Source organism: Cuculus canorus, chromosome Z, assembly GCF_017976375.1.
Source record: "Cuculus canorus isolate bCucCan1 chromosome Z, bCucCan1.pri, whole genome shotgun sequence".
NCBI lineage: Eukaryota > Metazoa > Chordata > Aves > Cuculiformes > Cuculidae > Cuculus > Cuculus canorus.
The window spans coordinates 13,970,016-13,995,022 of NC_071441.1; the positions used below are offsets into that span (position 1 = coordinate 13,970,016).

General features: G+C 37.1%; 1 protein-coding gene across 2 annotated transcripts in view; it reads right to left on the minus strand.

The window, feature by feature from the left end:
• JMY (junction mediating and regulatory protein, p53 cofactor) overlaps positions 1 to 25,007 on the minus strand; it is a 66,925-nt gene that overhangs the window by 29,584 nt on the left and 12,334 nt on the right. For both annotated transcript variants that reach the window (XM_054054883.1, XM_009566291.2), the window contains exons 2-4: positions 17,748 to 17,921; positions 5,381 to 5,531; positions 3,265 to 3,434 (exon numbers count right to left, since the gene is read on the minus strand). In XM_054054883.1, the coding sequence (XP_053910858.1) occupies positions 3,265 to 3,434; positions 5,381 to 5,531; positions 17,748 to 17,921 (495 nt within the window). The remainder of the gene's footprint in view (positions 1 to 3,264; positions 3,435 to 5,380; positions 5,532 to 17,747; positions 17,922 to 25,007) is intronic.

Here is a 25,007-nt window from a genome sequence, read left to right on the forward strand (position 1 = left end):
GTTTTATCTTCTATGCCTAGAAACCAGCAGATAAATTGTTTGCCACAGAAGGTCTATTACAGTTCTTTTCTTGTAACACTGCCACAAGTCTGTTTTAAGTAACCATAAATACCTAATCTTATTTTTTCTCTCAGTGAATGGGAACTAAAAGTTGGTGATGCACAAAATCCTTCAAAGAAAAGAAGTATTTTCAAGTGCTGCAGTTCACTATCTTTAATATCCTTTAAAACAGATTACCCAGTCATATCCTGGAAAGAAAAAAGTATAAAAATAAATTACATTGCAATAAGGTTATTTCAAAAGAACTTGCATGGGATTTTAATATTAAGTCCAAAGTAGGCTGTCATTGTTAATTAGTAATTTTCTAATGATGCCTTATTGCACTAGTTAAAGCCTAACTATGACTCCAAGTTTTGTCTACAGAATGTACCCCATTATTTCACATGGTGCTTAAAGCTTTCTGCCATTTTCTTTAAACATAATGACCACTTAAAATAATTTCATTTTAGCCTTTTTAATTTTTTTAATGGTGATTATTAATATTTAATGTAAGAAAAAATAAAATTGCCATTTTATGACCAATTTTAGTTTACCAATTTGAACATTTAACAGTGCAGAGAGCAAAAGCATTCCTAATGTTATTAAAAATAATAATTAAAATATATTTAAATAAATCTTCAAAGATTTACCAATTTTAGCTTCTTACTTCCCTCCCTAAAAAGCTAGCGCAAAAATAAAAAAGTTTAAAGATACAATGAAAGCTACCAAAATGAATGCACTTGTCTGAAAAATAGTATGTTGTATCTGGACCAAAAGTCACCGTCAATTCCTCACAAAAACGAAGATTAATTTTCCAGAAATAGCTCGTCATGCCTTCTTGATTAGAATCCAAAAATTTCATTTATATAAGTATCACACAACATTTATTATGGAAATTAAAAATTTGTTCTTAAGCATATCTTTAGACATGAACCGTACACTTCTAAAAGGAGAAAAAAAGAGATGACCAGGTACTAAATCATATACATCCAAGATAGGACTTGGAATTTAAGTCTCTAGTCACTTCCATTTGTCCGAATTACTTTACATACTTAAGAGAATTACAAAGATTCTCACTCTGATTTAATGCTTCTGTTTACTGTCAAGAGGACAACACTTGGCAACCAGTCCACAAAAGCAGACTCTGGTCTACCTCAAAAGGAAAGTTTTCATTATTCGCCTCGAACGAAATTCGGAGCAAAAACGGATGGAACTTACACAGTAGAAATCAAGAAAACTAAAAAAGTGTGGTATCTAACTAATGTAGAGTTATTATTTTTCTTTTTTTAAAAAAGATACAAATAATCATAGAGCTAACAATTTCATCTGCCAAAACAAAAACACAAAGCTACCAAAAAATGTGAATCACCTACCCAGACGATTTTCATATGGTAACTTGGAAAATGTAGAAGCTTTCTAGATATTTGTAGATGTACAGAGCGAATACATTTTAGGAAACAAAAATTAATCAATTTTTCAATTAATTTGCTCAATTAATACTGGATGAAAACTATAGAAAGAAAAATATTTTTATTGTCCCTCTTAAAATCAATCAGCAAGGTCAATTTCGATTTGAGGAAGATGAAATTATGTGCAACAGAAAAGTGTATTATTTCAAATACCTCTTCTTTTCCTACTCTGAGAGAGCAAATTTATATATCCAAGCACATTAGGAAGGTCTTCATTTAAGCTTAAAGAAGAAAAACTAACACCTTCTCATCTTTCTTTTGTTGTTTACTTTTTTAACTGCCATCTCTTCCAAATACACCAGCTAATGTGATCACCAAATATTTTATGACTGCAAGCCTCCTCTACAATACAGGATTTCCAGTCATGACTGCAAAAATGGTTCTTTCAAAACAGAAGCTGGTCCTCATATCTCCCCACACCATGTTTTGATCCAGAGTTCTATATATCTCGTATTACACCATCCCAAAGTGCCATGTCCATCAGATGTTCCTTACTTCCCCATCCTCAAAAGCCCCAAACTCTCAATTCAGAACCCTTTACCCCCAGTACACTGCAACAAACCTCTCTTTTTCCTCTCCAGCCCCCTCATACTTCTGCACATCAAATAACCAACCACTCATTTACCAGACTGAGATCTCATTCAACAAAAATTCACTGATCTCAACCGGGAGAAAAATAAGATGTGCTACAGAAAAGATGATGCATGGCTGCTCTAAATAAGTGAACATATTTAGTATTTCCAATCAGGACTGCTGGGTTCTCTCATCAACTCTCAGTTAAGGAGAGGCAACAGCCTGATAAACCAGGTTTCCAGACAACTCCTGGCTTTCTAAATATAAAGAGCATTGAAATGAAACAAACTTCATGTTCATGCTCTGCGTCTTGCACGTACCCTCTCTTCCCTGTAGATCAAGCTGTCTTCCACAGAAGCTCCTAAAATAGGCACGTGGTCTATCAGGCTTACAAACACACCAAGCTATACAGTGCTAAAGTTGCGAGTTCTCCAGGTAACCTTTTCATAACAGAGCCACCGGTTTAGTCAAGTTTTGCTGAAATATGTCAGAAGCAATCTAAAAACAAGCAACTGACTGGATAGAACATAAATTAACATAAGTATGACAGAAAGTTCTTAGCACTGAATAGTCATATGATAAATTTTAAGAGAAGATTTGTAGCACTTTTGCTTTAGAAATAACATAAGATCGAATAAAAGTGTTTATTTTCTGCTAAGACATTTAAACACAGTCTAATGCATGCATTCTTTCCTCAGCAAAGCCATACCTAGCACAACCCTCTCTGGAAGACTGTCTCAATAATTAGAGTAAGCAGACACTAAGAGAGTACAGCCCAACAGGCTAGTCATCTGTATATTTCCTGTATATAAGTGTTCAGACACTTTCCATTTGGAACATCAGAACTATTCCAAAAAAAGTGGCCATGCCTCTGAAAGCTAAAGCTACCCCTTCTCTTCATTTTATTAATCTCAGTGGATAGCTATAAATATTCACAGTGAAAACTGTCTTCCTGCTCGACTAATAAGGTGAACAGAAAACATAAGTGGCATGAAATCCACCAAACCCTACCATACCTGCAACTCTTATTTGTCTAACTTAAATGCAGACTTCCATTAATAAAAGCTGAAAAGAACAACCAGACTTGAAAACTCTTTTTTTTTTTAAGTACTTAAGAACCCTCTTTAAGGCAAGGGTCTTCACTGCAAGTTTTAGTTTCCTGTTTATGGTTCTGTAAAATTACCTCCTCTTTCAGTGCATGTTTCTTCTGCTCCAAACAGATTTCTTTAGCACGCATCAATTGCAAAGTCTCCTTAGAAACTGCATACTGAAGCTTTTCCATACGTTCCACTGCTGCTGCCCATGCTGCCTTACCAAATTTTTTCTGGTCTGCTCGCATCCGATCGTATACAGCTAAAGAAGAGAAGAGAAGAAAAACAGCTTACAATTCTACTCTTTGTATCACCAGTCATTCTACTTTAGAGAAAATACACATACTTGTATCCAAAAGCATGCAAAGTTCTCTTAGTAGCTACTAGTCATTCTACAAATACTAACACTCAAATCCAGGCTGCAAAACCTCTTAGGAGTCACGTAAATATGCAATTAGCTATTTGTTTATAATTTTATCTTTATAATTCAAAATTTTTGTTATCCACAGAGGGACCATTATGAATACACAGTACCTGAACTCTTGAACCACTGGTTCAGAATTCCCAACTTAAAAATACCTTAGTAATACTACCACGTGGTCTTATACTGCATCCCAGATTTTTCCCACTTTGAAAGCCCCAAATATTATCTATTAGTCTCCAGTTTCATCTATGCTGACACACACAAGATTTTCATCATTTTTAACAAATGGAACGATCACACAATACTGTACACTTAACTCTGCAAAGCAAATGCCACAAAAGTCACACAACCAAAGAGCACATTCAATCCTCAGGTGCTAATAGATATTACATGCTGTTGTTCGGTAATAAAAAATACGTTTATGTTCTCATGCGTTTTTCCTCTGCCATCTGTTAGCATTTTGGTAAGACCACCCTGTGACTAGCAGGAAGCCAAAAACCCCCAACCCATAACAAAACAGACAAGTGACCTGAATATAAAAGTTCTACGGTTCAAAACAATCTTCAGGCATTTCCTTTCCCAGTGTTCTTCCCCACAATCCTGACTGCTGCATATAAAAATCATAGAATCACAGAATAGTTTGGGTTGGAAAGGACTTAAAGATCATCTAGTTCCAATCCCCCTGCCAGAGACAGGGACACCTAGAAGGTAAATATCACATTCTTCAACAACTAATGGGGCATTGTATTCGCTGCCTTTGTCATAGCAGGCAAGGAACCAAGCTGATTAAACACATTTACAATTTGCTGTAAATAAATTAACTCAAACATGCTTGAACCAGTTTAGTCACTTTTTCAAAATAAGGTGTAGTTCCATTTTATATCTAACTCAGCTTATCACCAAAGGGACTCATTTTGCAGTGACTGCTTGTCTTAAGATCTAGCAGTCACTCAGGGTGATGTCAGGAAACCTACCCAACAAAAAAAGATTCTCTCCCAGGGTTACAACTCATTTATCTGGTTGCACAATTACTATCACCAAAGCAAAGAAACAAACAGAAACCCACAGTCAGGCAGGGAAGACAGTGAAACAATCTCTGTCAGTAGTAGCCCACAGTCAAACTGGAAGAGGTGACGTGACATCGCATTCTCAGGTGTGTTTGCCCTAATAAATTGATTTAAGTTAACATGGTACAAGGATGAGAATAGAGATGTACATGGCAAGTCATATGACTACGTTTTACTCCACCAGGTGTTTACCAAAGCTGCTACACTATTCAAGCACAGAAATCCATGAAGATTTCTGAACAAGAGCAGCTTTCACTGAACAGTTGAACTGAGTTGCTGCTTCATATTTGGAAATATGAAAAAAATTACAGAAAGGCAAGCATAATGAGAAAAGGAAATTAATTGAAAGGTAATAAACACTGTAGTTGTCTGCCACAGCTAGTATAGGAGACAGAATTAATCAGGGACTCTATGTTCCCTAAATCCTTTGCAGATGTACAGTGCAGCTAATACAAACACAATAAGAATGTGGTTGTGAAACTTTCGTGTAAAATTTCTGTTCTGCTCACTTCTGAGGATGTTCTAAAAAAGGCTTATTGGGGAAAGATTTGAAAAGACAGAAAAAAAAAACCAACCACAAATAGGAATGACAACTGCATTTTCCTCCCAGAGGATTGGTTGGGCAAGAAAATCACAGTACAATATAGAACATTGTAAACATTACATCAATTCCTAGAGATCTTTTATTTGATGGATAGAATAGTAGAAAATAACTACCTTTCTGTGTTTTAGCTGTTATTTCAAAGTATTTAACTGTGAGATCTTGAATCGATAGCACAGCCATGTGGGCTTTTCTCTGCCAATCAGCATCTTCTTTTTGCAGACTTTCAATTCTTCTGGGGCCTAGGTAGTCATTCTCGATGGAGATCTGAAAATAAATCAGTCTATAATTAACAACAAAATTAATTGTTGCTACTTTGCCAACAACAGCCAGCTTCAGGGTGGCTAAGAAAGAAAAACAAATAGCAGAGAAAACTACCAGCAAATCACCATGGCTTCTATTCAACAGAAAAAACCTCTCTAAAGCACTCCTTTCTGTTGAAAAAGAACATCCGCAGTTTCATCATTACTCTTACTGGAAGCACAAAACCTCAAATATAAATTTGATTTACCAGTATCTTTTTGTTAAATATTTTATCTTCAGATAACATGTGTGCTTTATATAGGCTTTCCTCCAAAATTTTTAATTTTGAATTGAATGAATGCTCTTCAGTCAGAATGAAGCTAGAAATAAAAATAGGGCAAGTGTTGGCACAGTGGTTAGTAATCATCAACATTTTAGCAGTTTTTCTTTGTTACAGGCGACTTTTAAAATCATTTTTTTCTTTACCTGGGAGTTCAAGTATCTCTTCACTGAAAAGACAAAAGTAATTTTATTTTAAAGTAACACATATCTGAAGCTATTAAAAATCTGGAGCTTTATCTCCCAAAACTAGTAATTTTTACACACTTATTAAAAGCCAAGTTATTAAGTAAGCCCAGTGCAGACAACAGACTATATATATCTAAGTACGTAAATTTAAGCCCGGTCCTGCACACCAAAGCCTTCATTTTAAATATTTTTTCATTTACATCAGTAAAGACAGCACTTCAATAGTATAGCCAAAATTCCCAAAACCCAAAAGTGCTCAGAATTCTTTATGCCTCCAGATATTTTAACCTGAAGTTCTAATCCTTAAATATTAATCTTGATTTCACAAAGTTTCAGAATGGCCTCAAAAAGCCATTCCTCTCAATGGCTGAAGAGTAAACAATAGATTTTAAAGTGACTACTCAGGATCTACTTGTGCATATCCACTTATTCCATCTCTTAGAGGGGTGATTTTTACAAGTAAAAATACAGAGACACCTTCTAAACCATTCTTAAAAAATGTTTAAAGTAGTTTAATACACTATTTTAATCTACTTGTGTAATTCCAAAACCCTTAGAAAGGCAACACACAAAATAAAAATGTAGACAAACATTTATACAAAACATAGAAATTATTTGGATTTGTATGTTATCACAGGAACTAGAAAGTAAGCCCATAAGATAAAAAAATACATTAACAGGGAGAGAAGTTGGAGAGGAAAGACAAGCCACTTGCCACTTGAGGTTGCAGATTATGATGAATACACAGCGGCTTTCCTCCTTACCTATACCACCTTCCTAGTCAAAGTGACCACTCTCTACATTTATCCTAGATAAAATTTTAAAAAAGAATTAAGGGAAACAGATGTGGACCCCTATATTCTCTTTGAGAAGAATCTTTCTTAGCAAAATTGGCTAAGATTTTTTTTCTCCTGACTAAACTCTCTTTGAAGAACGTCATGTTTTGCAAGCTTTACTTCAGATAATGCCTTGAAAGTAAGGAAATTATGACAGCCTTCATGGAAGTGGTTGTTGGAAAGCACAGAAGAAGAAGAAAGAGCAGAAACCATTAACCTCAACACATCATGTGAACTTCTATTTCCAGCAGCTGTTACTTCAGAGTAATGGAACACAAAAGAACACATTTCTTCACCATATGGACACATTTTTGAAGGAAAACAAAAATTAATTCAGAGGAAACAAACTGAAAGAAGGTTGCTAATCTGGCCTGTGAGCAAGTGAGAATCAGAGAGGCAAGACTCTCCTGCTGGAAGCATTCTTCTCTAGGAAGTTATATTGTCATTACATTGAGTTTTGAAGAGAACAAAGTCTATTCTGAGAAGATATGAGAAACAGGCCTGCAATGATAGGATTTCGTTAAGTCTCATACAGTATACATTTCCTAAAGAAAGGGTCTTCAAGGGTCTTTAAATATTTCCCATATTCTTTCCAGAGACAGCTGGGACAAGAATGGACAAGACCTGACAGAAACAAACATAGGCCCGGTCACATCAGTCAGAGATCTGTGACGTCTCTCTAGCTCCTTTCATTGCCTTTCTCCTGGACATACTTGTGTTTTTATCCTTTTCTGCTCATGACCAGGTGTAACAACAGCAGGTCAATTACTTATAAGAACGAAAAAAGTAAGTTCAAGGAGAACTACAAATGACTGTGGCAACCTCTGTGCCTGGGAAGATCATGGAACAGATCCTCCTAGAAGCTACGCTAAAGCATGTGGAGGGCAGGGAGGTGATTAATGGCACCCAGCATGGTTTCACCAGGGGCAAGTCCTGTATGACCAACTTGGTGGTCTTCTATGATGGGGTAACCGCAGCAGTGGACATGGGTAAACCGACAGATATGATCTATCTAGACTTCTGTAATGCCTTTGACACAGTCCCACACAACATCCTTCTCTCTAAATTGGAGAGAGATGGATTTGATGGGTGGACAGTAAGGTGGATAAGAAACTGGTTGGATGGCTGTATTCAAAGAGTAGTGGTCAACGGCTCAAAGTCCAGATGGAGACCCGTGCCAAGTGGTGTCCCTCAGGGGTCCGTACTGGGACTGGTGCTATTTAGTGTCTTCATCAATGATATTGACAGTGAGATTGAGTGCACCCTCAGCAAGTTTGCAGATGACACAAAGCTGAGTGGTGCAGTTACCACACCAGAAGGATGGGATGTCATCCAGAAGGACACGGACAGGCTGGAGAAGTGGGCCTGTGAGAACTTCAAGAGGTTCAACAAGGGCAAGTGCAAGGTCCTACACCTGGGTCAGAGCAATCCCTGTTTTCAGTACACAGTGGAGGATGACATGATTGAGAACTGCCCTGCAGAGAAGGACTTGAGGTGCTGGTTGATAAGAAGCTCGACATGAGCCGGCAACGTGTGCTCGCAGCCCAGAAGGTCAACCCTGTCCTGGGCTGCATCAAAAGAAGCGTGGCCAGCAGGCTGAGGGAAGTGATTCTGCCCCTCTATTCCTCTCTTGAAAGACCTCATCTGGAGTACTGTGTCCAGTTCTGGAATCCTCAACGTAAGAAGGATATGGAGCTGTTGGAATGCATCCAGAGGAGGGCTACAAAGATGATCAGAGGGCTGGAGCACCTCCCTACGTGGACAGGCTGAGAGAGTTGGGCCTGTTCAGCTTGGAGAAGAGAAGGCTAAGAGCAGATCTTATAGTGGCCTTCCAGTACCTGAAGGGGGCCTACAGGAAAGCTGGAGAGCGGCTATTCGCAAAGGCTTGTGGGAGTAGGACCAGTGGGAATGGGCATTAACTGGAAAGAAGCAGATTTAGACTGGACATTAGGAAGAATTTCTTCACCACGAGAGTGGTGAGACACTGGAATAGGTTGCCCAGGGAGGTTGTGGATGTCCCATCTCTGGAGGTCTTCAAGGCCAGGCTGGATGGGTCCTTGAGCAGTCTGATATAGTCGCATGTCCCTGACCATGACAGGAGGTTGGACCTAGATGATCTTTAAGGTCCCTTCCAACCCTAACTATGCTATGATACTATGAATATACAAAAGGGAACCAGCTTCATACATAAAGAAGTGGTTCAGACCAAAACACTCAGCTACCTTCCTTTGATACATTCCAGTAAGCCAACCAAACAACTGCAACCACAGCCTGCTAGATATATTAGTAATAATACAGGCATTTCAGCTTCGTCATCCATTCAGGGACTTCTCAAAGTTAGTTTCACAGCTTTTAATACAACTGTGCTCCCAGACAGTAACACAAACTCAGCATTATTTCCCCAAATGTGTTAGAACTCCACAGGTACTACTGCAAATACATTAAGTGAAAGGACACAGCTGTAAAAACGGCTTTATAGTTTTACTGTTTTTATCCAAAAAAATCCTGAGATGGACTTTAACGTAAATACATGCAAACTAAATTAGACTGCATGGCCTAGATGCCTTAAAATACCTGAAGCCTGAAACTGTCAGTACAAACTACAGGCGGGCTGATCACTTTCGTCAAGATACAGGAGAACTCCAATTCAATAAAGGCTGTAAAGTAAGTGAGAAACTAAAAAGCAGACGATGTTAGGACATACAGAACAAAGACTAAACAATAGTGTTAGTGTACTGCAAAGCGGAGCAGTGAACATTTTTTCTAGAACCATGGAGAATGTTTGAAAATTAAGAGGTATTCTTAAATAACTGCAGTGAAAAAAATCACGGATTTGAGATTATGGCAAGAGTGAGAGGAATAACTGGGATTATTCAACAGTTTTTTTTCCCTGGGCACATAAGAGTGCATGTAAAAGAGCATTAAAACCACCAAGTTAAAGTAATTTACATTGGCAGTTGACAGAATTAAGGCTAAATTGTGCACCTTGAGTTATGCCTTTCTTATTTATCCACACTGTATATCACAAAACCTTTATTCACATTTCAGCTTCATTGACTAAGCTCCACGCTAAAAGAAAAAAGGTCACTTTCAAAAAGAAAACTTTACTTTAAAAGAAAAAAATGGGTTTTTTACTAAGACATATTCTGTCAGTTCTTTGAAAATTTTGTTTAAGTGAGCTTGAGTGTTAAATTGAGTGGCCTTGAGTGTTTCCGTGTGTTCTAGATTCTATTTGTGGATGGGAAGGACTGGATGGAATTTTGAAGCTTCAATTTAAAATACAATAGATAAAACGTTAAGCATAGTAATAAGGAAACAGCACTAGACAAGGAGAAACCAGATTAAACCCATACAAATACCCATATATACAGATACTGAAAATAACTGTAATGACTAAAGATGAAGCCCTACAAGATCCAGTGTAAACATACCATGAAAGCTTGCAAAAATTGTTTTGTCAGGGCTCTACCAAAAAAAAATACAAGATTTCAATCTATTCACAGGTTTCGGTAAACATGAGACTTAAAAATCTTACATTCTTGTGACCAAATTCTCCTGGCTTTGAAGACCTTACGCCCCTTCTCCTTGCCCTCCACAGTCTCCATAACATTAAAGTCTCTTCCTTCTTTCTGCTTCCTTTTATCCAGTACAGCAAAGGAAAAAAAAATTCACACATCTCCAGTTTCTACCCTTCTTTACTCAAATCCTGGCAGGGACACACAATTTAATATCTTCTGCATGTTTAACATCCTTTCAGGATTTCATCAAGATACCTTTTTTGAATGGACACTTATTCAGAATCGTTCTGCACCATTTCCTCCCCCACGCTAATCTTGGGTCCAATACAAGGCTGTCCTGGCCCCTGCTTCCAACTGTAATTATTACTAGCACTTGGTAAAAATGAAAAAAGAAAAAAGCCAAGAGGTATGGACACAGTGATAATAATTGCATAAAGGCTTCCTGAGCTGATGGCCCCTCTGAACCATTGTTAATAGATACAGATGGGTCTGCTCTTTCCAGAACATGTATATACCTGGTGCTCATGCTTGAACTACAGAAATTATTGCCACAGAGCATGTAAGGTTGTGTTTAAGAAGCATTTAATTGTTTTCCCTTCATTTGCAAGCTGTTTTAAGGCACCACAAGTTCATTGAGGGGCTCCTATATTTTTAGTACAAAAAAGACTGAAAGAAAGCACTCGGTATTTTCTTCCTATTATCATTCATGATTTGTCTACCTCTGTCTTATGTGAATCACCTGCTTTCCAAACTTAGACAAACTGATTCATTTACTCTCTCCTTGCACTGAGGCTTTTTGCAGGGAAATATCCTTACTATCCTGCTATCATTTTGATCTGGCAGTATGTTTCTGAGAGGGAGAAACAAACTGCAGCATTCAAGATACAAGTATAGCATGGATATATGCTGAGGTGTGATATTGTTTTCTCTTTTGTTTTGTGGGTTTGTTTCTTCCCTTAATTCAAAACCTTTCTTTTCTCTTTCAAAATGCTGAATGGCAAGCTGTTTTCAGAGAAATCAAGATTATTCTCATAATTAATGTTTACTCCTGAGAAGAAAGTTAAGTGCATACAAATGTGCATGTCTACTTTCAGAGGTTGTCATCACCCTTCTGCACATGTGTTACTTTTTATTATTAACAAATCACCTACTGTTTTATTATCCAACTCATCCTTTTGTAAAAGAACTTTTTTAAAGCCAAATCAACTAACCAACATTTTGGCATTCAAACATAATCAAATTTTTCTACAAGTCTTATCAAGCAAATTTATAATTGAACACTCAGAGCAGTTTTGTACTGTATGTATCTTGCGGATAGGAAAATTTAAAGTGATCAGATACATGCTCCTATTTTGTACTCAATCTCATACCAACAGTTCAGTTTCCTTATTGATTCAGACTACCAGTCTGCATTGCATCAGACCACCTGTTCAGAGCATCATCACTTAGAGCCCCTAAAACTTTAAGTCAGCAAAACAGTTCGCTATCAGCTCATATAATAAATCTAGAGGATTCATAGTTCAGAATGTGAACAGAGATTTGCCTATAACCATTCTGAAACAGATCTTGAGACTATAAAGATTATCACAGCATAATATAGCAAATTATTGCTTTCTTGTTTGAGGAATGGGTATATTTTCAATGAAGTTTATGACCTTCATTTGCAAACCCAGCCATTTTGCATAAACTTAGATTACTGCTTCTTCCCTACTATACAGGTTTTTCAAAAGCCAAGTTTACTTAAGTATGATTTCTGATGATGCAAGGACATATCTTCAACTAGTCATACACTAAGAGCCTTAAGAATTCTTTGAAGTCTTTCAGTCTGTCCACTAAGTACTACCTTAAGGGTTTTGTTTACCAGACGTTTTTCATCAACTTCTTGTCAGCAAGTCACTAGTTTGTAACCACTGGAGAGTACAGTTTGTGAACTGAAAGAAATTAAGTTGAACAGATTGCCATGCAATAAATTGTAATTTTTTTATTAGCACTGCTTCAGTGTCCTCCAATATGCATATGTAGCTTTGTATCCATGTTTTTCACTGCAAAACCACCATAAACTCAAATATATTATGAGGCTTAAAAAAAATAAAAATACACAGTTCAGAAACCAGCTCACTAAAACATCGGTAATTGAGCAGCCAATGACTGAAATATGGATTTAGTAATACAAAACTCATGCATTTGATGTATGGAAGCAACACTACCAATTACGAGTACGAAGCATTGACATCCACTCCCTTCCCCAAAACATCTTCAGTTGCCTGTGAGACTTTTTTTAAAAGTAGTCTCTCTTGAAGTACTTCTTAAAGAAATTCTACTTTGCTAGCTATCCTTATCATTAAACTTACTTCTCCTTTGAACTTGTTTCATACTTCGCAGCAATACTTTTTGCCAAAACCTAAAATGTTCTATGCAACATAATTTAAGTATTTCATTTTGCAGAAATCAAAGTCAAATTAGCTATAAGCTTCATTACTGCAATTTCCCAGCATGTATTAAACCAACACGTAAATCCACATATGGTTGAGCCACAGTTATATTTTCAACTATATCAGTATGTGCTTAAAGGAGCTTGAAAGGGAAGCCAAATGACGAATAAAGCATTCTAAAATTAAAAAAAAAAAACCTCTGAATTTGATGTATTATCAAGCTATATGCTGCTCTCTTATTTCCAGTGGTAGAGCTCAATGCGTGTATTTAAATAAAGTCCTTAAAACCCCTCACATTCAAGTCAATTAAGACATCACTGAAGATAATGAATATGTATGCAATGGAACTAAGAACACTTTTAAAAATATTTTATATATAATTACATTTTAATGTTCTCATTTCCTGGAGATGAATTGAGAGGTAATGACGACTATACACTCTCAACTGCATCTAGATACTATCAGTTCTCAATTAAGCAGATCCAATCCAACTCAGACCTAGAATGCTTGTGTCAAAGTTTTGCTGGCATCTACATGTAGGTTATGAAACCATTTATCTTACATTTCATCTTTAGTCTAATACCAAGCACATTAAAAAAAGAAAGAAAAAAAGCGTGAAAAAAATAAAGCCTTGCACTGATCTCACCTGGTGTTTGATCAAACACAGTGATACTCAACACAACCATGAAGTACTGCCCATAGTTATGAGAAAATGAAAAATAAGAGTAGCAAAGTAGTTTGTTTTGCTTTCTAACGCCCTGTGAACAACTGTGCATGCAGGCTTGGGTTTTTTGCTCATGATTCTATTCTTTTGAAAGTTTTTTTTCATCTTTTATATAAGCAGAAGTGTCTAGTGTCAAAGAGCACTTTAAATCTTGGTCTTAATGGGCTTAAAGCTTGATTATATTAACTTGTCAGTAAATTCTTTAGCCAACCACTAACTTGTCCATCCTCTTCATGGTTTCGGAATAAGACTGCACTATATATGGAAGATCTGGCAAAATTAAGATTTAATTATCTTAAATCAAAGGCACCAGAGCACAAGTATCTATTCTACCTCTTCCAGACAGGATCAGTATTTCACCTTCAGGTTTCCAGCTACTGATGCCTACTACTCCCCACTTCTCTGCTATGGCAACATGCATTGTTAACATGCAAAAAAAAAAAAAAAAATTCACTGAGTTTTCACAGGAAAATGACCCATTTTGGTAAATGAAAATTCGTGGTCATAAAATGTGAAACATTTCTAGGATGAGAAATATTACAGCCTTTTCTAGTTCATTTTAAGTCTAAAGGAGCACCTTGAAATATATTTAGAATCCTAAATTATTAATGATAGATAAAATAATCTATAAAAATTGTTTGCCCTGTGGCTCTAAGTTCATACTTGTCTTCTAGATTTTTGGAAAAATACCTAGACAGACCAAAACATATAATACAGCATTTGAATATCAAGCTTCAGTTCTCTGATACCTATGTTACATCTGGGAGTATGAAATCAGGAGAAATGAATCAGTAACCCAAACAGTGAAATTAACATGCTAAAATTCACCAGTTGAATGTCTTTAGATAATTACCGCATCTAAACTAGCCCAGAAATAATGAAATTTAGAAGTGTTTATACAAATTTGGCACAGCTTTTGTGTGTATATACATTATAATACTGCCTTCAATTCCTTTATTACATCCTCTCCAGCATTCAGTGAACAAAAAAACAGTTCTGACTGCTTGGCTGGTTTATACGTAGAACTTTCCACATCTACTTTTCAAAATATGGCCATGCTAGAAACACAGAATAGTTTCGAAAGTATATCTTACATTTTTATCTTTAAATAGTATGGACTTACTTCTTTGATGAGCATTTCTCAATTTGATGACACTATTCATTACAAATCAGCTTTCATTTCCATGTCCTCCATAAAGGCATTGGGGCAAGCAGGGTAATTCCCATATCATATAAATATATATATATATACACACACACACGTATACATGTGTATAAATAAAATGTAAGTCAGCCCCAAACACTGTTGTGCTTGCAATGTCCCATTTTTTCAAGAATGCATGGTATCTGGTAAGCATTTTGCTGTGCTCCAAGGGAAGTCCTCATGGATCTGTGCTGCACTTACAAATATTAACAAAACTAGGTTTCCGAAGCTGAAAGCTCAAAACTGCAGAAGATATCACTACTGAATGCATTGTTCTAGGGTCAGATGGCTAATCTATAATTAAATAGAAATTCTGTCAGAAGTCAGCTTTCCAGAGTGACATTTCCTTTCACAATAAGCCATCCTTTTCTTCTTCCATAATCTTCTACCTTCGTTATTATGTTTTCCAAATTCAGCAGTATTTAATGCTTGACAACACAGCTTTGATTCCTCATCCATACTAGATGATCCAACCTTCAAACCCTCAAATGAAAATAAATACACCTGAAAAACTAGCATACAATCAAATTAAATATAAAACCAAAATAAAACAGAAATACCATCATACCTACCAGGGAGAATACTAAGCTGCATTTTCATTCTTCAAAATGTTTTAAGATTGTTATGAACTTCTGCTCTGCGTTGTTGGCTGCATTTTGTTTTGTTTTTATCTGAAAACAGAGTGTGCAGAGCATACAGCTGTCCTACTCTAATAAGCCTCCACTGACCGGACAGAATTTTGTGTTTGTTTCTCCCTCCCCTCGTACAGGCTTGTTAGTTGCTAGAAATTTCACAGCAACAACAGAAATTTAACACCCATGATATATTCTCTAAGTTTTTTATGTCTTGATCCAAAAGCAGAAGACATAGAAATTCTTCTCAAATATTATAGGCAAAGCAATTTATTTCCTCCTAACTTGATCTGAAAACTGACAAAATGAAACCAATGAAAATACTTAACCCCCCACAAATTCTTAAAAAATAAAAAACAACTTCCATACAGATCAAAAGCAGATACCCAATAGTGAAAAGGTCTAAAAATGTTAAATAAATTAACTACAGAAGGCATGTGCAATCTTGACTAAATATTGATATTTGTATTCAAGTTTAAAACCGATGAAACTTATTTGAGTAACACACTCTGCAGGTTCTTCCTTCCTTACCCAGCCCTACATCCAAACTTTATCTTTCTCTTTGTCACTTTTTATATGTAAACAATAATGTATATTACACATTCACAGCTTCCATTTCACTGAGGAGTAAGCATCAGAAATACTTCTGTTATGCACGAAAATGGAGCTAACCCCACTCATAAGGGTTTATATAATCCCAAGGATCTTTCTTTCATTATTAAGCCTGCCAGACATATGCAGCAAGTTAACACAAACCATTTCATGAACAAGTTCTATTTATAAAGCAATTCTTCTACCCTAGCTACCCAGCATAATATATATTTTGTCATCATAGATACAAGTACTGCTTTCTCTCAAACAATGAAATGAAAAACATGCGATAGGATCTCTCTCTACCACATAATACAGACATCCATGTTTTACAACTCAAAAATTGCCAAGTTAGGAAAAGAACTTAATGTTAGATAACACTATGTACCACTAAAATAATTGGCCACAGAACACGTCTCTGAAGTTTATCAAGGTTATTCCTTCAGAGGGGGAAAAAAAAAGGGGGGAGGATATTTTAAAAGTCTAATTCAAGAGAGAATTAAGGTTTAACCTCCCCCCCAAAAAACCATCTCAACCAAATAACTCTTAATTCATACTCCCTACTGAATTACATTTATCTTCTCTTGCTTGACAAAACAACAAAAACCCCACATTCTCCTCTGCTACAAATTCAAATAAAACTTGAACTATTTCAGCATGCTTTGAAGGCTTTTTATTAAATGTAGTGTCCATAACCTTCAACTACATCATATATCTGAAAAAAAATTCCTCCCAATTCTGTATGCATATATCATTCAAGGGGAAAAAAAGGCATTCAGTTCAAATATCATCATATTATCTCACTCCATCAGTTTCAGATTGCCGAATTTTCTGAAAAATTACTTTATGGACACAGTAATAACTCAAATCAAAATAGTTTTCCAATCTTAAATCCTCTTGCCTGCCTCCCTCACTCTATACTCACAGCCAGAGAAAAGCACTGTGTTTTTACATTGAAACCAGTAAACCCAATGTTGGCTAACCAAACGAGGTGCCAAAGTGAGATAAAGGGACATATGCAATACAGATTAAATGAAACCAACCCATTTTAGCTCCTACATTACCACGTATGTAATGGAAGAATCTCCATGGGAAATAATGATTTTATCAAAAGCACTTCTGAGATGCAATGAAGCTGACATCTGTTATTTTTGGTTAAGTATTTAAAATTACAATTACTTTTAAATAAAACATGTATTATTTATGTGTTATAAAACAGATTTACCAAAATGTACTCTTCAGCTGGCTATGTTTTTTTAAGCTCGTATGAAAACACACTGTTAAGTGTTACAACAAATGAGACACTTCTAATACACTTCCACCCCTAAATGTTTCACATTAGATGAGAAGCTACCTACTTCTCAGGGTTTATCAGATTATCTGAGGAAACTAAAATGAAAAGTAACTTCCTATTACCTTTAAAAAAAAAACGATAGCAGAGATACTATATATGAGTCTTTCTATTTTACGTGTCAGTATTCACAGTAATGAAAAAATTTTCAGCTTCACCTACTAAATTCAGCACTAATTTGAACAGTCAAACATAGCAAGTTGAACAGATAATGGTTAGCTACTTGTCAGATAAATTTCTGTTCTCCAAAAACACTCATTTGAATGGAAGAACCAGAAAAACACGGTTATCCTCTAGTGGAGAAACCATCACTGCATATACTGCATAATAAAAGTAATAAATAGCAAATAGTAACTAAAAAGTATAATTTCCCCAAAAAGCATTATTTCCCCATTAATATAAAGTTCCGTTACCTTTACCATACCTTTATCTGCTGCCTCCTAAGCATCGCAAGTTCCCTCATATCTCGGAATGGCTGTAGTAAGTACTGGTAGAGCTCAGTGGTAGCTTCTGCGAGACTACTGTAGGCTTCATCTTCCATTTGATACAGTTCAAGCAGCTCTACCATGCTTTCTGTGTTCTTATGTTTTTCTAAGAGCTGGAGAAAAAAAATGCCAGTTTTAGTGGACATGTTTAAACATTCCTGCTAAGGGTAACAGTCATTTAAAAAACAATTTTTAACCCATCCTCTTTTGCATCTTCCCTTTCCCACAGAATTATCACTTGGAAAAAACAGATAAAAAAAAATTAATCCCCACCGACATCTTTAACTTTGCCAGTCAAGTATGAGCATATCTCTGATAACCTTAATTCAAAACGTGCAGCACTCCTATCAGTTTTTCCTTTCCAGGAATCTATGGAAGATAATATCAGCACAGATACTGCACAAAAAGCAACTTAGCAAAATAATCTGTAGCATAGCAATCAGATAAGCTACTTCACATACTTCACACTTTCAGGCACTGGAGTCCAAGAAGTGACAAGAAAGGAGAGAAATGTGAAGTCACATTTTGATCTTTCCAGGTTTTTTGGCATTTGCTGGGGTGTTTTGCATGTCAGTGCTCTGGAGTCACGCAGCCCTAGTATGTCAGTGCACCTCCAACCACACTCAAGAATCTATATGAAACAGAACAGTGATGTGTGTTTCTGGTGAAGTCTGTCTATTCCTTCCTTTAGCTCTTATGAAACCAAACATTCATCTGCTCCTACTAATTGGTTACAATATATGTTTTTAATTTATATGCTTGTCTTGCATCCTTTTGGGGTATTTGCCTGGGCAGACCTCACATGCTACTGGAAATCTTTTACCATTTCTAAAAAAATATTCAACTATTTAACAAAATCTAATCTCATACAGACACACGAAATACCTACTGTATTTGCAAAGACAAGATTATCTGAAATTAGATCTCCTCTTACATAATTTTCAAAGTCTCATCCTTTATATTATAATCTCAAAAGCATATATTTGCAGTTCAAGTTTATTTAAACTTATCAAAAATTAGGAATATTATGGAATAAGCACATTGTATCTTCTATATGTTCATTCAAGTTGAACACAAAATCGACATGAATATATTTAGTCAGTATACTCCAATGCATCAAGCATTAACGTTAAAACTGGAACACAAAGGAAACTGCAGATTAGAAACTGAAGCTTTTGTCAACAGTCCTTCTGTGCCTGACTCATCTGTATCCCAGGACAGTCAAGAGCAGTCTTGATTACCATACTGCCTACTCAGTTTGCTTTATATTACTATGATGTGTTTCAGTTACCTGAGCAGATAAGAAAAATATTTTCTTTCTTCAGAATGTAAAATCTGCTTGTGAAGATTCCCCTAGCCCCTCCTGGGTTTCCTACGAAGCACTACAGATTGGCTGAGATTAGAGACAGGGTGCAGAGCAGAATGCAGATGGGCTCATAGTAGCTTTGTTTACATGTTCAGTATTAAAATGCCGGTCAGGTGACAAGTCAGGAAGAACCTGCCCCCAGCAAGGCTTAGCAGAGCTGAAAGGTCTAGGAGGGACTGTGCACAGGGGATGTGACATTCCCCAGCAGCATGAGGCAATTTGTTGTATTGCCCAAACAAGTTCACCTAGGAAATCATTCCTATTCCAGTCACTTGCTGTGCTTTTCTGCTTCCAGAACTAGGTAATATTTGATGGAACTTGAGTTCTCACTGAGAGTATTGGGTAGTGTTTTGTGGCATGCAGTCTGAAAAACTGACATTTTATCAACTTTTAGGGCTAAACACTCATAATCCAATCTGTAATTATGCGCACAGAAGTCATCCCTAGACACTCTTGGGTTTGAATCCCAAGTCCTTATGGATTTCATGTATTATTCCAGCCCACCAGCTGTTTTAACTGTCTTGTCTATAAAACCACTTAATTCCTCAGTTTCCCTTGCTTGCTGCTAGTGCCTAAAACCAGAATTGCCATACTCAAGCCTTCTCCTACTTCCCCCTGGCACGTTCTTGCATGCAGGTACTGAAAAGCCAAACCTTTCTTCTCAAGCCATTCATTGCAAGGGTCTCTATTCAGCAGCGCTACATTACACTGTAATGTTAAGTTCTTTTTAGTTGCTTAGGCTATTAGTATCTTCTTACCACATTTGTTTCATTGAGAAACTCCACTATTGAACTGAGACGCAAACCTGAGAGGGCAACAAAAAAATGACAAAAATTACAGAAAATGTATCACTATGAGAAGGAGAATCTTGAGTAATCTCATTCCAGGAGCAGAACAATGAGATGCAGGACTTTCCCCCCTGCCTCCAATTTACAGGCCAATTCTTAAGGCCTATCTAAGGATTCTGCTATTCTGGAAGACAGTCATGACTTTGCAGAAGCTGAAGTGAAACTGCCAAGAAGTAAAAGACCGTTTTAATTTTATGGCTACTGATATAGTACAAAGTCAACTTAAGGACACTAAAACCAAGTATCTACTTATAATTAGTTGGTTGTTCAGTGAAAATCACATCCGCCAGTAGAAACTGTATGCATAGAGAAATTAATTATCATCACATTCTTGCACATACAGGAGGTAAGTAAATGGGCACCATTTCAAGGTCTTGTTCATGCTGCTGGGGGTACCCCCAATCCTAAACCTAATCTTGAAGCCCTTCAGAAATACTAAGTCATCATTTACAAAAAAAAAAATGTGAGGGCAAGTTATTCATACAGTATATACATACTGTTAAATTATTAACACAACTTAAACAACCATTCTTTCCCAAGGCAATGATCACAGAGTGTCTAATGAAGTCTCTTCTGACTGAAAATCCAGACAAAATTTCACTTAAACTACAGTTGCCAGAAAAGACATAAGAAAATACGAAAACTGATTTGGACAAAGAGTATTGCCTTATTTGGTTTGGAGCAAATATCAAAGACCTACTCAACAGTAAAATTCTTTAAAACAGGTAGGAAGACTATCAAACTGTGAGCACTGATTACAAACACCCTCATTACTCTCATCTATCTATTAACATATTCTAAGGCTCATTCAACGAGCATTTTGGGGGAAAATATCTGAACATTAACCTTTTACACAGCAGTTGTAAACCAGCTCAAAAGTACATCGCAATTATTTTGTCCTGTCAGATCAACCCCACAGAACTGGTACTTCATATTTACTCTTGGGCAAGAAGTTACATGAGAGAAAGAAGAAACTGCATAATTGGGGGGGGGAAGAGTTTTGAAGAAGAAAAACAACACAGAGAAATTACAACATGCATTCAAAATTATAGCTATGATCTGTGCCCAGGTGGCCAGAAAGGAATAGCAGGAGTAGGGAAGGGATCATCCCCCTGTACTCAGCGCTGGTGAGGCCACACCTCAAATACTGTACTCAGTTTTGGGCCCCTCATTACAAGAAAGACATTGAGGTGCTAGAGCATGTCCAGAGATGGACAATGAAGCTGGTGAAGGGTCTGGAGCACAAGTCTTATGAAGAGTGGTTGAGTGAATTGGGGTTGTTTAGTCTGGAGAAGAGAAGGCTGAGAGGAGGACCTCATCGCTCTTTACAACTACCTGAAAGAAGGCTGTAGTGAGGGGGCGTGCTATAGACTCTTCTCCCAGATAAGGCGTGACAGGTATACAAAAGGCTCAACCTATTTTCTCTCACTTTTTGGATCTGATGTGATTACCTTTCACCAAGTCTTCACCAGTATGGTATTGTATGAAGAGAAGACTGATTGATAGCTTTGATTCTGCTTCTAGACAGAGCTTTGTAAACCTCATGAAGAGTGAAGGCTGTTTAACTGTCACCAGTTCTAAAGGAGCACTGATACAGGGGACAGATGGTACTAAGCTGGCTGTGTAGAGGACCCTTCTCACTTTGCTCTAAAAAGCAGTTTGATGGAAGCTCTCCTGTTCTGTACCTGCTAGCTGAAGCATTTTTTCAGCTGGCTGCCACCCAGACAGTATTCAGACTATCGAATAACAATAACGCTGGGTCTAGCACAGAATCCACTGAATTAATAATGTCATAAGGCAAACCAGGCCCTTCACAGACTCACAGGTAGTTTAACTGTGTATGTTCCAATTCTCACAGAGGCAGTACTTATGCAATACACTATATAAGAAACAAAAATCCAGCAAATACCTTTTTTTTGTAAAATTAAGCTGGACAAATGCCTAAACCAACCTGATACCTTAAACCATGTGGTGGTCAAAGTGTTAGCATAAAACACAAGAACAAGTTCTGTAGCATGTTTTATGCCTCACTCACGACCAGTTCTCAGCACGGTTGATTTTCCTGTTCATTTACTTCAATGCTCTTGGTATGAATTTTTCACTTCCACAATTTTTTTATTATTTAAAATGGGTAGAGGAAGGTAGCGTAATATCCTGTACAGGCCTAACAAGCCCTATACCCATTGAATACTGCATTTATTTTAAGAATCGTGTTTCAACAGATGTTACATTGTTCATAACTAAATGAATCCATATATTTTAGGCAACTATTAAGAAGACAGACTCCAACCAGCAGGAGACGCATTTTTTTTTCAATTTAGCAGCACATACATTTGAACTATATCATAAAGATTATTTCTGTCTTCAGTAGTTTTAAAAAATATTTTTTTTCTCTAAAGTTGTAGAAGCATTATAGCAGACAGTGCAGTTATGTGTGGGTTGGCCCCAGTTGAGAGCATCATCCAAAGCCTGATTTAGTCAGTGAAGAATCAAGTCTTCATTTCCTTTGCTATTATTCCCAAAATTTCCCCCATTATTTTATTTTGCATATTTTATAAAAAGGTTGCAATATAACATACATCCATTTTTAGCTAAAACAGCGCATAAAGACATTTTTCAGTCTCTTCCTAAGCTTCTCCATATTTTGGAGTAACAGTAGTTAGAGTAGCCTATCTTCCTACGAATTTAGATTCTCAGAAACCTGATAGTATTACTTGCCATTTCCATGATAAATTCGAAATATTTTTAATTGAAGCACCCTATTTAAGATCAGAGGTGAAACTAAGGATAATTGTAAGACAGCAGTACAGTACTGCACATAGAGCAGTTTTTAGATACTCCATCCTTTCCACTGGAGCCCTAAGAGTAAAATACCAAATCCTCCTGCTGATACACTTCCAACTGTCTGCAACAAGCTTATGACAATGAGTTCCACAGAACTAGAGCTCCAGAGTAAATAACACTTGGACACAAAATTTTAGATACTCTACTCTTACTATTTCTTATATAAGAATGTGCTTTAAATTGTTTCTACTCTCTATCTCTTTTTAAGCCATCATTAAGCAAAATGTACTATAGGCAAATTGCTTTTCTCTTACACGCACAGTCCTGTACTTAAACATCACTTGCTGTTGTTAAAAGATCAAGCCTTGCCATGACATTTAACCTTCTGTTTGCGTGATTATATTGCCATCACAATCGTTCCCACTGATAGTATGAAAAGACTATTTGCATTTTTGTAGCAGATGAATGCCCCAGTCTGACTCTTCCGTATCGATCTAAAATACATTTTACTGTTGGGGCAGTACATATTTAAGAAAACATAAAAGGTGGATACAGAGTTGGAATAGCATAAACAAATAACATAATACAACCCAGCCTGAAAAGCGCTGAAACCAGCACTACATCTGTCTAACCTCTTAAGATTAGGAGAGGTTACAAACAAGTGAGTTCCACATTAAACTTACTTGGAAATCACACAGTCTGTAAGTGGTATATAAAGCAATCATCCATGTACAATTTTTCCAACCAGGCTTCTGAAGACAGGGAATTGCAAGTGTATGCAGATGCATTGCAAAGTTTATTGTCGGGATTTCAGAGGAATTTTCTCATGGGCTGCTTACAGAAGATCAATTACAGTTTAATTACAACCAATCAAACCAACCAATCAAAATACACATAACAAGTGCAAAGTTTGCTGTTATTCTAAGAAACAAATGGCAAACACATGTACATAACAAAAACCCCCCAAAAGATATTGGGAAGGAAAACACAGAATGTTTTAAAACACAAGCCATAAAAAGGAATGCTTCCATTAGATTTGTCTTGTAGATCTCTGAAGAGCCGCTCATATCAAGCAAGCCACATTACTTTTATTTAAATCCTGTTTAAAATGGTCTTTTGTCTGTGCACAGAGAGCCTGTGTATGTCAGTACACGTGTGCAAAAAGATGGCAAGGTTTTGGAAGCATAAGGGCTTCTGTGAGAAGATCTCAGAAGTTTCCCGTGTCCAACAGAGCCAATGCCAACTGACTCCAAGATCGACCCGTCTCTGGCCAAGGCTGTGCTCATCAGCAACAGAGGTAGCCGCTCTGTGATAGCACATTTAAGAAGGGGGAAAACCTGTTGCACAACAGCAGCCAAGAGAGGAGTGAGAATAAGTGAGACAAACAACTCTGTGCACACCAAGGCCAGCAAAGAAGAAGGGGAAAGAGGTGCTCCAGGCATCAGAGCAGAGATTCCCCTGCAGCTCACTGAGGTTAACAGTGGAGGAATTACCCACCTGAAGCCTGTGGAAGAACCCAGGCTTGAGGAGGCAGATGTGCCCAGAACAAAGCTGTGACCTCATGGAAAGACTGTGCTCAAGCAGGCTCCCAACAGGAGCCCATAGAGAGGAGCCCACACTGGAGCAGGTTTTCTGACAGCACCTGTGGTTCCATGGAGGACCCATGCTGAAGAAGCCTGTTCATGAAACACTGCATCCCGTGGAAAGGATTCATGCTGGAAAAGTCCGCTCCTGAAGGACTGTACCCTGTGGAAAGGATCCACGTTGGAAAAGTTCAACTGTGCCCTGTGGGTGGGACCCCACACCAAAGCAGGAGAAGAGCGTGAAGAGGAAGGAGCAGCAGAGACAACATGTTATGGAGTCACTGCAACCACCATTCCCTGTTCCACTGTGCTGTTCGGGGGAGGAGGAAGAAGAAATTGGGAGCGAAGGTGAGCCCCAATAAAGGGGGAATAAAGGGGAGTGGGGTGAAAGGTGGTTTAAGATCTAGTTTTATTTCTCATTATGCTACTGTGATTTGATTGACAATATATTAATTTCCCCAAGATTAGTCCGTTTTGCCTGTGACAGTAATTGTTGAGTTCTCCCCATCCTTATTTCAATCCATGAGACTTTTGAAATATTTTCTTACTCTGTTCAGCTGCAGAGAGCGAGTAACACAACAACTTTGGTGGGCACCTGGTGGTCAAGGTCAACCTACT